Below are 12,632 nucleotides of genomic sequence, written 5' to 3'. Positions count from 1 at the left end.
CTTCAAAGAAGTGGAACCAGGCCCCCTGGGTTCGGGCCCATTCGCAGAAGGCAAGTCGGGTGCAGAACCAGCACACCATCAGCTTACAATGGGGTAGCGTGCTTTTCTGCTTTAAAAGCTGACTGTGAATTTCTGTTTAACCAGTGCATGTTTGGCCACTGGATCTGGAGACTATGTTCTTCAGATAGACACCTTATTCCACTTACCATCTGCTGATCCACAGCATCATATGCAAACTGCGTACCTCCATAGTCCTGGGCGGTGTCGGCTCCAATTCCGGGCCATAAAATCTTCACACGTATGCCATTCCCCCTCCTGGCCCCCTTAATGGTGTTATTCACAGAGAAATGCTATGCTTAAAGAAGATGGAGCAGATGGCAGCCTTCCTGTTAACAGGATCGGTGTTTCCACCTCTGTGTAATTCAGTATTCAGCCTGGGTTTATGGAGAGGCACAGATCCATCATTCTCTGGGCTGCCGTCTAACGCGACTGTGCTCCTCCTGTCTCCCTTACTGACACCCACGTTTAAAAAGACTTCCTCTCACATTCAAGTACACTCACACAACCTCTGTGCCTCTTTCACAGATACACACACAACCTGCTTACTCTCAAACAGATACACACACAACCTGTCTAACTCTCACACAGATACTCACACAACCTCTGTGCCTCTCACACAGATACACACACAACCTGTCTAACTCTCACACAGATACTCACACAACCTGTCTAACTCTCACACAGATACTCACACAACCTGTCTAACTCTCACACAGATACTCACACAACCTCTGTGCCTCTCACACAGATACACACACAACCTGTCTAACTCTCACACAGATACACACACAACCTGTCTAACTCTCACATAGACACACTCAGGCCCATGCCCGAAACACAAACACAACCTGTCTCACAGAAATACACACAGCCCCTATGCGTCAGACAAACACACAACCTAAGTCTCACACAGATACACATAGCCCCCGTGCCTCATACATACACACAGCCTGTCTAACTGTTGCACAGACACACTCAGCCTGTCTGCCTCCCACGCGCGCTCACACACACACATGCAGAAACACACATACACACACACAATACCAGTGCCTTTCATGCAGACACCCACTGTCACACATATAGACACAAATGTGCATCAACTGAAAAGCAGTCTTAAAGACGCCGAGCAAAGTGTAAGGGGAAAAAACAATCTGCTCCCCCCAGTCACCCACACACACAAACAGCAGTAAAAACCCCAAATCCCCTCAGTGAGGACGGTCTGCCTGCAGACTCATTATTTGGCTCGTCGAGGGAGTTGGTATGCAGTTTTGAAAGAGCTAACCTTTAGGAGGTGACAGCCTGGTCTGTGTGTGCCCAAGCAGAGGGGGGAAGCCAACCAAAACAGCTGCAGTCTGGCTGGTATCAACTGTCGGGGGGGGGGGGGGGGGGGTGCAAGTGCTGGTTACCGACCTCTTGGTGGCTCATTTCATGATAGGAATGGCCAAGGAATTTGGCTAGGAGACCTCGAAATAGACCGATAGAAGAGGGAGAGGTTTGACACATTTCTGATGAGTAGCCTGGCAAGTTCGCAGACGAGAATCAAGGCTTCCACTCCGACTAGGTTAGCTGAGCCACACGGAGACGTGATATCATTTACACAAATGAGCAATAGAAAATTGATCATGCAAATGTCACAACCGAATTTGTGTGGGCGCCCCATGCCTCCCCCGGCAAGATGGTGCCCTGGCCGGCTGCCCGTGCCGCCCATACCTAAATCCGCCAGTGTTCTCAAACATGGAACATCGTGCATCTCTCAGTGTGGCACCAGACACTGGAGAGTAATTAGAAGCAAGCAGGCTAGGGAACACAATGGACTGTATCTATGGTGTGTGTCTGTGTGTGTGTGTGTGTGTGTGTGTGTGAGAGAGAGAGAGAGAGAGAGAGAGAGTAGAAAGCATGTCAATTCTTTCACAGAAAGTGAGGATTCATCTTCCTCTAACGGCTGCTGGATCCAGGCGATTTGGCACAGCAATTTACTGTAAAAATGACCCAATTAACTTGATTGAAAACTTTAATTCAGAGCTGGCCTCTTACTTCGCTTAATGTATGAGGGTTTTGGGGAGCTGTGCTTGGTTTTCATTTTCTTGTTTTTGTGTAATTGATGGAAAATGGAACGCATTAACTTGGGGGTGGGGGCAGCCTGAGTTATTGTTGGTCCCATTTAAGTGCATAAACGGGAACATCGTTTGTTCTTCCTGCCACATGGAAATTCTGGTTTATCCCGTTAAATTGAAAAATATTTACTTATGATACAACACCTCATTCATTCATAATTATATGTTCAATGTCCTGAAAATTGTTATAGTTATATAATTAATGCGGATATTTACACAGAGCAGAGTATACTTTAATTCATTTTACTCTATTTCTGTTTATTGAGCACATAGTCTTATACTAGGGGGATTTGGAATTTACTGTGAGAAGCACATCCACTGTATGCAAGTCATTCAGACCGATGCTAAGCGGAATGAAACGCTGCTCCTTGCAGGTTTTCGCGGAGCCGCGTGGTCTCCCTCGAGGGGGCGCGGGGTGCGCGTGCGGGACCCTCCGCCCCCCCCCTGCCTCTGGACACGCCCACCGGCGCCCGGTCCGGATCACGTGGTCGTGCGCCCGGCGTCCGTGAGTGGGAGACGAGCCGATCGCAAATCAGAGCGGAGAGGAGAAGCAGGAGGCAGGCGGGGGGAGAGGAGCGGATAATTCGGATAATTTCCAAAGGGAAAGCGGGCTGGGATGACATGGGTTTTGCAGACCGCGCTGCTGAGATTCCCAGAAACCGCTGCTCTTTACGCCGGCTGGGGCTGTATCTATTGCAATGGGCGAACTGCGCAGCGCTGATCGGCCGGCAGACGCCGTTTTGTTGAGTGGGAACTTGGCGTCTTGTTGGGACTCAGTCCAGCGGTAATTGCTTGCGAAGGGCGACCAGCCATGAGGGCGTTTGCGGCCAACCTGCTCGCCCTGCTTTTTCTGTGCACTTGTGCCTCCGTCCTCTACATCTGGACCGGACTCGAGGACGGGACGGGGCGCTACAGACGGGGTGCCCGGACGCATGGGGCAGCTTCGGCTCCGGCCGGCTCGCCTCCGGATCGCTCGCTCAAAACTTTCCGTGCACTCCTGGCTGTGCCTCCGGTACTGGGCATCCTCAACCATAGTATCGTCGAGGAGCGGACCGACACCTCCGGGAAAAGAAAGTCCAACCTGGATTTAAATAAAGGGACGGCCATCGCGACACCGCTGAATCCCAAGCTGGAGGAGCTTGTGGAGGACGGGGTGTTTTGGAGCGAGCGGCTGGAGGCTCTGTTGCCGCAGGCTTTCAGCGGAGAGCATGCCCGGACTTGGATCGAGACAGCCCGGGTCAGCGAGGTGGTTTCACTGGAGCCTGGCTGTGGCAGGACATCAAACCGGCTGGCCACCTTCTCGGACGGCTCCCGGGCTTGCGTGCGGTACGGGATAAACGAGGATCAGGTGCAAGGAGAGACCCTGTCTTATTACCTCGCCAGCTTGCTGGGCATGACGAGCCTGCCGCCCATCACCCTCTCCCAGCTCAGCCCCGACAGCCCGCAGTGGGCGGCGGTGACGGAGAGCATCGGCGACTTGCAGTGGTCCTGGAAAGCGGTTGTTTCGCTCACCGAGTGGGTCTCTAACCTGACGGGGGTCGTCACTCCCGCGCCTCTCCGGCATGACGGCAAGGGTTTGCACCCCGTCCGGGAGCAGCTGGCTAACAAGACGCTGGGGGAGCTGCTGGAGCTGGTGCAATGGACCGATCTCATAGTCTTCGACTATCTTACGGCTAACTTCGACAGGCTGGTGAGCAACCTGTTCAGCCTGCAGTGGGACCCGCGGGTTATGGAGCGGGACACCAGCAACCTGCAGAGGACGCCGGGCGGCGCCCTGGTGCTCATCGACAACGAGGCCGGACTGGTGCACGGCTACCGGGTGCTCCAGATGTGGGAGAGGTACCACGACGAGCTGCTGGGCTCCGTGTGCCTGTTCAGGAAGCGCACGGCGCACCGCGTCCTGCAGCTACACCGTCTCCGGGACGCAGCCGTCCGTCTGCGGGAGCTCTACCGGCTCCGTGAGCCCCTGGCCCCCGAGTTGGGCTTCCTCTCCGAAGAGCATGCGACCATCCTGCAAACAAGGATGGACCGATTGCATAGACACATATTACACTGCAAGGAGCGGTATAGTCGATTATGAAAAACGAAAAACTTGCATCCCAGATAAAATGCCGAAGAGAGAAACTTAATATTCCCAAAATAATCCGAGCTTGTTAAACACACCCGTATGAGATTTCATTTCACCTCAAGATTAATCCTATCACCTACCTCTCATGAACAAAATAAGTGGTTTGCCGTCATTTTAAAACATTCCTTAATTTAAATCCGTTCTGGAGCTAAATTGTTTGGGCTCTTAATGCCGTTTTAATTAAGCCTTAAAATGAGTTTAATTATATGCAGACTGCAAGCACCGAGGTCACATGTCGGCTGGTGAGGTTGTGTGCAGATGTAAATGACTGGATGGGCAGAGCACAGATGTGGATGACAATGGGTTAGTCTGTATTACATGGAGACAAAGGGACTCTTAGATTTACAAGAGATCAACAGTAGCCTTATAATGTCATTTCCATGGGTTTCTATGGTTAAAGCCTTATGTGAAATATGTGGATGTAATGTCTGCAGACACAGAGGGGCCTTAATCCACAGGTCTGATAGGGGAGGGGGGAAAAGCATTGGATTTATTGGGATTTTTGGGTGGTGAGGAATCCTGTTATCCACTGTCTGCAGTTAGAGATGGCAGCCAAAACCAAAATTTTACCTTTTGAGTAATATGATTGTATTTTCAGCCTTAAGATATACAGTTTGTAGGAAGCTGGTGTTTTGTGAATGGAGTTAAGTACATATTTGGAGGGGGGGGGCAGGGTTACGGCAATATTTGGTAACATTCCCAATAGGCTATCTTTTGTATGGCACAAGTGTTTTATGTTTTCTGCTGTAATATACTGTGGAGATTTAGGTGGTGTGTTTTTCAGTCTGTTCACATTTTACCACAGATTTGACTGGTCATTTATTTACAGCGAGTCCTGGCAACTTGGACTGGTGCGAGCGAGAATGTGAGCCCCCTCCGCTGGGCGGCACATTGTGCATTGATAAATAACTGCTGGTGTTTTACTGTAGCCTGGAAACCTTGGGGGCTCATTTAACGTCTCTCCTCGGCCGGAGTTTAACCACATGTCAGCGCTGAGGCTGATTATCCGCCGAATCTCCGAGAAGGCAAAACGGGGCTCTAAAAATAACTCGACGTCATAATTCGCTGTTGTTCTGTTTTTTTTTCAGGTTAAAATAATTTTTGAAAGCAATATGAGTGAAACAGCCCGCACTGATTTTTTTTTGTTATATATATGTATTTTTTTTTTGTTGGATGGGGTAATTCTGAGGGGGTGCTTTCATTTAGAGCTTTATCATTGCCAGTTGTGGATTAGAGTGCTTCCCTCCACCCTGTGTGGGTTGAAAGCCAACCCCCCCCCCCCCCCCCCCCCGTTCTGTTCATTGTCCTCCTGTGGGAGAATAAGGCGGATGATTCCTGCTGTTGCCAGTCTTAGGACACCGCGCTTTTCATTTAATCTTGCTGCTTAATCTCAATCTGCAGAGTGCTCGGCCCATGTTACTGCCGTTTGTCGTGTTATCCGGGAGCGGAAACCGGCCCTTTGGGACAGCAGGCCGGGGGTTACGATGCCGCTGCATCTTATGACACTCGAACGCCCTCTCCTTGATAACTCTGGGGTAATTTGGCATGGGGTACGCGCCGCTTCCACCCGCTCCGGGCAATTTTCCCCTTGGAAGGGGCGTCGTTGAGGAAGTTCTTGTTTTCGCAGGCGGGGCTGAGAACGCCGCGCTCTCTGAGTAACGGGCTGTTTTGCATTTAAATGCTGAGAGTTTTCCTGGCGCGTCCCGTCATCCACTTGCGATTCACGGTCGAGCACCGTTGCTAATTCCACTGAGTTGTGGTGTGAGCCTTCCGAACAGAGGAGGCACCAGAAGCGTGTTTCGACACTGCGGAAGAGGAAAGCATGACAATAGGCTGTGCCACCAGGGTCAGCAGTATCCCATCATGCCCTGTGTGCTGCTGTCTGTTTAGGGAGCCATCTCTGTTTTTGATTGGAGTCTGGGACTCATCTGGGGTCACCTGGCACCAGAGGTAAACGGCAGGGGCGACAGCGATTGCGATCGATGTGGGGTGTTATTCTCCCTACACAACATGGCGTTTCTGGTGAGCAGAAATGTGTGTGTGGTGGGGGGGGGGCTGATATTCTGTGCTGCATTTAGTGCCCAAAGACATTCACTGCTGATGACAGCTGCAAATTATTTATGACTTAAACCAGGCTTTCATAATTTGTGGGGAGTGGGTGGGGTACGTCAGCTTGTCCCACCTCCTCTTATGGTTCTATTTTTAAGGAAAATTGGATTTTCTTTTTTAATTGAATGCTGTTTTTAGGCTCCCCGCTGATTCTATAAGGGCCACCATCAGGCCTGATTTACGCCGATCGGAGATATCAAAGGCATACCGTCCTCAGCCTGAGGTTTCCCCATACCCTCCCGCTTAGCTCTTGGCTTCCAGCAGGGGCCTAAATATCTGTCTGGGCCTCATTAACCCCCTGCCTGAAATGGGGGGGGCTTTGTCACAGTTACAGCCTGGGATGGACACCTGGTCCACTCTTTGTAGTTAATGACTAGAGAAGCAGGGCCTTCCTGTTTGTAAACGCTTCAGTCCTGCCCCCACCGTGTGCCGCCAGCCAGCCCAGCACGACTCCCAAGTGGCGCGTTATTTAATCAGGACGATGAGCCAGAATGGGCTCCGGAAGATTTGCACGCCGGGAGCCGCTTTCGGAAGCACCGTCTGCGAGGGCAGGCAGCTTCCGTCGTTTCTGGTGGGTCTCTCCTCTCGTGGAAGTTTCATTTACCTGCCAAGCACTGCTTTCCTGTCCGTTTTAACGTCAGAGCTGAAAAGCACAGGCTCCCCGGCCATGGTGAGGGCGTCTCGCTGAAGTCACTGGGGAAACTGCAGCGCGGTTCATTCATCAGTCTCTAAGAGGCAGCGCTTTTAGGCGCGCGGGGGCGTCGCTGAAATGTTTAGGGCTCTGCAAAAGCCTTGTGTCCGAGCGAATCTGTTATATAGCACATTCCAGGGAAGGAGGACATGCCGACAAGCAGGGAGTAGGTGCCACAGTGGGATTCTGCGATGTTTGTGTCTGTGGAAAGTGGGAGGCAACGGAGCAAAGTTCTTTATCCCCTGCTAACTATAGGAACAAGAGTGTCATCATTATCCTAGGATCCATGTTTATTGGACTGCTGTTGAAGAGAGAGAGAGTGTGTGTGTCTGTGTGTGTGAGAGAGAGAGGGAGGGAGAGTTTATATTTCTATTAAAAAACAGTCCTGCTGTTAGAAATGGCGTGAAGCTGGTTTTTCACTTTGCTGTACTATGCTCTCTGTAATATACAACAAAAGATGTCATTAATGTTTGTTTTTGTTAACTAAAAAAAGTATAAGTGCGCACTTTATTTTGCTTTTTTTATATAAATGATTTGTTCCTGTGTTTTTACAAAATGTATTTGGCTGACAAATGTCAATAAAGATACATGTTTAAAAAAAAACACATTTCTTATGTGAGTGTAATATCCCATTAGTTTGGTTTTAATGGGTTTTTTTTTTTAGAAGTATTGATTGTTCCGTTGTAGTGGTATATAAGCCCCTCTGGTAAAATGGATTTGTTTTGTTGAACACTTTGTAAAAATTCCAGGTGCTGGACACTGTTTGAAATGTAGACGTGGAAAAGGTAAACGGCTTTTACCGTAGAGCAAAGCCCACTGCAGTATTTTTGAACATTTGTACGTTTTGCATTTTGAAATCGTTTTGGGATTTTTGGGAAGCCTCCAGCAAGACGATGCTTAGGGTTTTCCTGGGCGCGTTAGTCATTACGTCGAACCTGTCCTAAAGCTGCTGCTTCTGCCTGCCCTTCTTGACTCCGGAATGTTCTTTGACCATCCCCTGTGTCTGAAGTGAGTTTGAACAGATGGTTTTATTTATTTATGGTTTGTGCTGAAGCATTTTGCTCACGGGATCAGCCTCAGGAATCCTGTTTGCAGTCCAGCAAAGATCTCGGTGAGCCACGTCTCACTTAACCGCTACGCCCCCTGTTGAGCGGTTGCATTTGGATCCGAAACGCAAGCGCTTTGGGATCAGACTTGGCTCCTCTCAGCCCGGGCGTGCGGCACCGGCCAACTCCATCCCAACTCCTGCTTACACCCATCCATCCCTGTTTCACGTAGTCCTCTTTGAAAACTAAAAACCTTCTGCATGAAGAGGTTCTTTAACACAAGCAGATTTCGCTGTGTCAGTCGTTGTTGTGTTTCTTTGTTGTGTTTGGGGAGGGCTGGATGTCTCTACGTGTTGGCCTGTTTTCTCTCAACGTGAAATTATACACAGTTTGAAATGCAAATCGTCTTTTGTCGAGGGTGTTAATTCCGCCGATGTTATCCGTCGAGAGGCTCCCAGGCGTGATTCCTGAGAATGTTCCCCTCTCACAGATATGAACAGCGACGGAAACGCAGTAATATGTCCGGCACTGGGGTAACATTTGTCAGCTGAGTCTTGGGGGCTCAGTATGTAAATGAGACCTGATCCCCCCCCCCCCTACCCATTAAAGCAAGCCTTGCTAAGTGTAGGACTGTCTTAGTTTATTTGCCTGTGAGAAGCAAGCCTGAAATTGGGAAGGGGGTTGGGGTTTACATCCCCGCCCCCAGTTACAGTGTTGAGCTGTTACTTGTGAGACGGTGGATTTCTCGCTCACCGGTGATCTGCGGGTGACTCATTCGGTCGGTGGCGGGCAGATGACGGGCAGCCGATATCCTCTCCATTGTGCGGATCCAGGTGCTGTTCCAGCATCACAGTCTCCCGGGAGACAGCTAGACGGCAATCAGCTGACTGCAGCGCCCAACGCACAGGAACAGGCAAGGACACGCAGCTGGGAAGAGGGGCGCAGCGGAGCGGGGAGCAGCAGGGCCGCACCGGGTATTCTGATGATCCCCACCCCCCCCAAATGAGCCACGTCACCCGAGTGTCTCCATTAAATTTGCAGTTTGCACGGGGGGGCCATCGCCAAGTGAAGACCGACACACAGGTAATTACTGGCACTTGCAGACTCCTTCCGTCTAGTCTGGCAGGAAACCTGCAGCCTTTCATTACACGCAGGGGTGTGAAAAGGAGACTTTCCACCATAAAGGAGAGTCTAAGTACATGGTTGCAGACTGCAAAGATGCTACTACTGGTGCATTTTCTGGCAGCACGATGAAAGACTGCGGGGGGGGGGGAGCAGGACAGGTGGGTAAGGGGGGGGGGCAGTGTAAGGGGTGTGCAGGTTAACGAGGGAGGGGGGTTTGGCACTTTGAAAACATCGAACAGTCACTTTCATATTTCCTAACCTTTGTTGCTTCCCCTATGCACTCGGGAAGGTGCTTCTGCGTCATCATCAACAGAGCACTGATTTATGCGTGGGGGGGCTCAGTGGAAGCAGCCCCCCCCACCTCACAGCTCTATACAGAGAGAGAGAGAGAGAGAACTTGCATGCTTGATTCTGGCATCAATGTGAGAGGCCCTTGTCTTTCTCACTTAGACCCGTTAAACCGAGGGACATGTGACAAACGGGGTCGGCCTGGCTGAGTCGGGCAGACGGGCCTCTTCGGCTCTTTTCCATGACTTATCTGTGAGACGGTCTGCTGGATATTTGCGTGAGGAGGAGATCGGTGTTGGGACCTTGCGAAAAGATCCCTGAGAGAGATGTCTGGAGCAGAGACCGTCCACATGCCCATCCTGTATGTGCTGCATCCATAGGTGGGGGTAGAGCGAGGGGTGTGCAGCCTGCAATCCCCAAAAATGTCACCCCCCCTCCCCCTGCCCAGGGGTGAGGACAGGCCAAACAGGACGTGACATGTTTAGTTTTCCTTACATACCCCCCTGTAAAACCTCCGCCTTCCCATTTTCAGTGTCTCTGCCTCCAGCTTGTCAGTGGAGCATGAGAGTGAGTGGGCCCCCACCTCCCCCCCCCCGACTCTGGGACTGGAGGCCAAGCCTGTTCTCCTGTAAACCAGGATCGGGCATCTGTCGGGGCCAAATCGATCGGAGCCGCGCTGGGAGGAATCCATTCTCCCCGTCACTGCGGTGCCCTTGAAGGCAGATCACGTTTCAAAGGCATCTCTGTCTTCTGCTTTCACCCCTGACACCAGGGCACCTCCTAACCCCCCCTGCCCCCCCCCCCCAGGTGTCTCTATGATCCGCATTTCCACAGATCCTCAGAAGGCCAGGGCCAGCCTGACAGATGGAGGGGAGGATTTATTGGATGTTGATAGGCTGGTAAGAAGGTGATGGGGGCAACTTCAAAGTGTCTGTGTGAGACCCCCCCCCCCCCCCTTTTGGTGGATTGTCCAGAACGCTTAACTCTTTAGTATCTGCCGGCTTCTCTGGGTATGCTGATTCATGGACCGGGGGGTTATGTATTCTCCATGTGGCCAAAGGAGCATTTATCTGGCTTCTCTTTTAAATTCATTTTGTTTTCATTCTGTTCGTACTGATGAGGTTATCGGGAGCCTAGACATGAGTCACGGCAATCTGCTTTAAAGTGTTTGCGGGCTTCGCGTACATCATTCACAAAGATGTCAGAAATGTGCAGAACGAATGGCCCCCTTTCTGAATGCAATGTGTCATGCTAACCTTCGGCAAACTCCGTGATTATAAATAGAGGACAACCCCCCCCCCTTAATCCTGAATCATTTTCAAAGACAAACTTATAATTATTATGAACAGAGCGTCTGACTTTAAATGAACACGCATGACTTTAATTAGACGTGGATGTCTCTGTTACTCAGAGGCAGGATGGTGGAATTAGGAGGCTCATGGTAAATACTGTGTGTGTGGGGGGGGCCTGGTGCTTGGCTGTGGGGCTCATGCCCTGTCCGTTGTTCCGTCCTCCTTCCCTCCCTGTTCCGGTGTGATTCCGGATCCGCTCGCCTCGTACCGTCGCACACGGATGCCTCTTCCGCCTCTCGGCTCTTCCTCAGACGGAGCAGAAGCAGCCATAATGGCCCTTTGTGAGTGTTGTTTACCTCGTGCTGCTGCTCAGGTTTTGGACACCTCTCCCCCCCCCAGACATGATCAGCCAAGCGGCTGTACACTCGGGTGGATTCGAGCTCCTCTTCATCTCCTCCTTTTTATGGCACTCTTCACGTCTCGCCTCAGCAGAGCGTCAAACGCGGGGGCTGCCAAAGCCCCCCCCCCCCTCCCCCCCCTCCCCCCAGTGCCCCCCAGCTTCTGGCATCCTCACCCAACCACTGCTCAAGCTCAAGTGACAGGAAACAGCAGTGCTAAAAACGGACCTGCCGCCACATAACACCTGCTTTGCCCGCCTACGCCCCCATTCGCTCCCCCCCCCTGCCCCTACCACCACACTGATACTGTATTCGGGAGATGGGGGTGTGGGGGTCCCCTGCTGATCTGAGTGATGACTGTCCCTCTCTGCGTGACCTTCGACGTTACAGCTCGGAGATAAAAGGGCGCCTGTTATTTATGTCCCAGATGGAGCTGAATAGGCTTTCAAAGTGGAACTATATTCCCCTGGCACTTAATCCGCTTTTGTCTGCGGTAGTTTTGTTTTATCCAAAGGTAATGTGTTGCTGGGAAAAGGCTTGTGTGTGTGTGTGTGTGTGTTTCTGTGTGAGAGACCTGATTTCCCTACAATAAATGTCCATAATGTTTTAGCTTGTGGGGACGTTTTTCTACCCCTATAAGGATAACGTCAATTTATAAAAATCTGTCACTGTAATCAAAAAACTATAAATGCCAAAAGTCTTGCCAAAATACTCTGTATTTTGTTTGGTCGCTTATAGTTAAGCGTGTCATACCTGGTTCCCCGCAAAAATGAATATACAGTCCCATTAAAGGTATGAATACAGACCTGTGCGTGTGCATGCACAGTTGGCAGAATCTATATAAGGCCTCGCCACTATCGACTCTCCATTTCTGTAATGATTCCCCCCCCTCCCCCCCCCAGCCTCTGCAAGCTGCGGGGGGACTCGGCGGGGTCCAGCTGACTGCACGATGGCGGCCACCTGCGCTGTCTGTAATTGTGTTACACCTCAGCACTGGACGGCACCGTGGGCAAGAAACTGTGCTGCTATTTTAAAAATAGCTGAGGCAGATCTGTTAGTTCTGACCCCCCCCCTGCCCCCCACTATCCCACAATCCCATAACAATCTGGAGACCCACTGCCAGTTAGTTGGACGCTTTGCAGACCCGCTCGCCTTTGATGGGGGCAAAAGTCAGAGCTTCAGTGTCCTCCTGACCCCCAGTGGCCCTGAAAGAGCTGGCTGTCATTCAAGGAACCTTCAGCCCTGGGTCTGTGGGGGGGACTGGCAGCCCCCTTTATACACAACGGCTGCTAAAAGGTTTCTTTTGTGCTCTGCCATGACATCACCCCAGCCAGTCCCCCAGCAACAGAGAGCACTCTGCATGTGACAAGGAGGGGGTGGC

The 12,632-nt window shown here is 51.2% G+C and overlaps 1 protein-coding gene across 1 annotated transcript; it reads left to right on the top strand.

The window, feature by feature from the left end:
* The first annotated feature begins 2,699 nt into the window (after positions 1–2,699).
* fjx1 (four-jointed box kinase 1) lies at positions 2,700–7,707 on the top strand. The gene has a single exon (XM_049005179.1). The coding sequence runs from the start codon at positions 2,986–2,988 to the stop codon at positions 4,252–4,254; it is 1,269 nt and encodes a 422-aa protein (XP_048861136.1). The 5' UTR covers positions 2,700–2,985; the 3' UTR covers positions 4,255–7,707.
* Positions 7,708–12,632: the final 4,925 nt, after the last annotated feature.

This window comes from Brienomyrus brachyistius, unplaced genomic scaffold (assembly GCF_023856365.1).
Source record: "Brienomyrus brachyistius isolate T26 unplaced genomic scaffold, BBRACH_0.4 scaffold154, whole genome shotgun sequence".
In the NCBI taxonomy this organism is placed as follows: domain Eukaryota; kingdom Metazoa; phylum Chordata; class Actinopteri; order Osteoglossiformes; family Mormyridae; genus Brienomyrus; species Brienomyrus brachyistius.
Note: the sequence above shows the minus strand (reverse complement) of the source record. Positions and strands in the feature narration are given on the sequence as shown.

Coding starts and splice junctions, on each gene's coding strand:
- fjx1 (XM_049005179.1), top strand. CDS start 2,986: ATGAGGGCGTTTGCGGCCAACCTGCTCGCCCTGCTTTTTCTGTGCACT.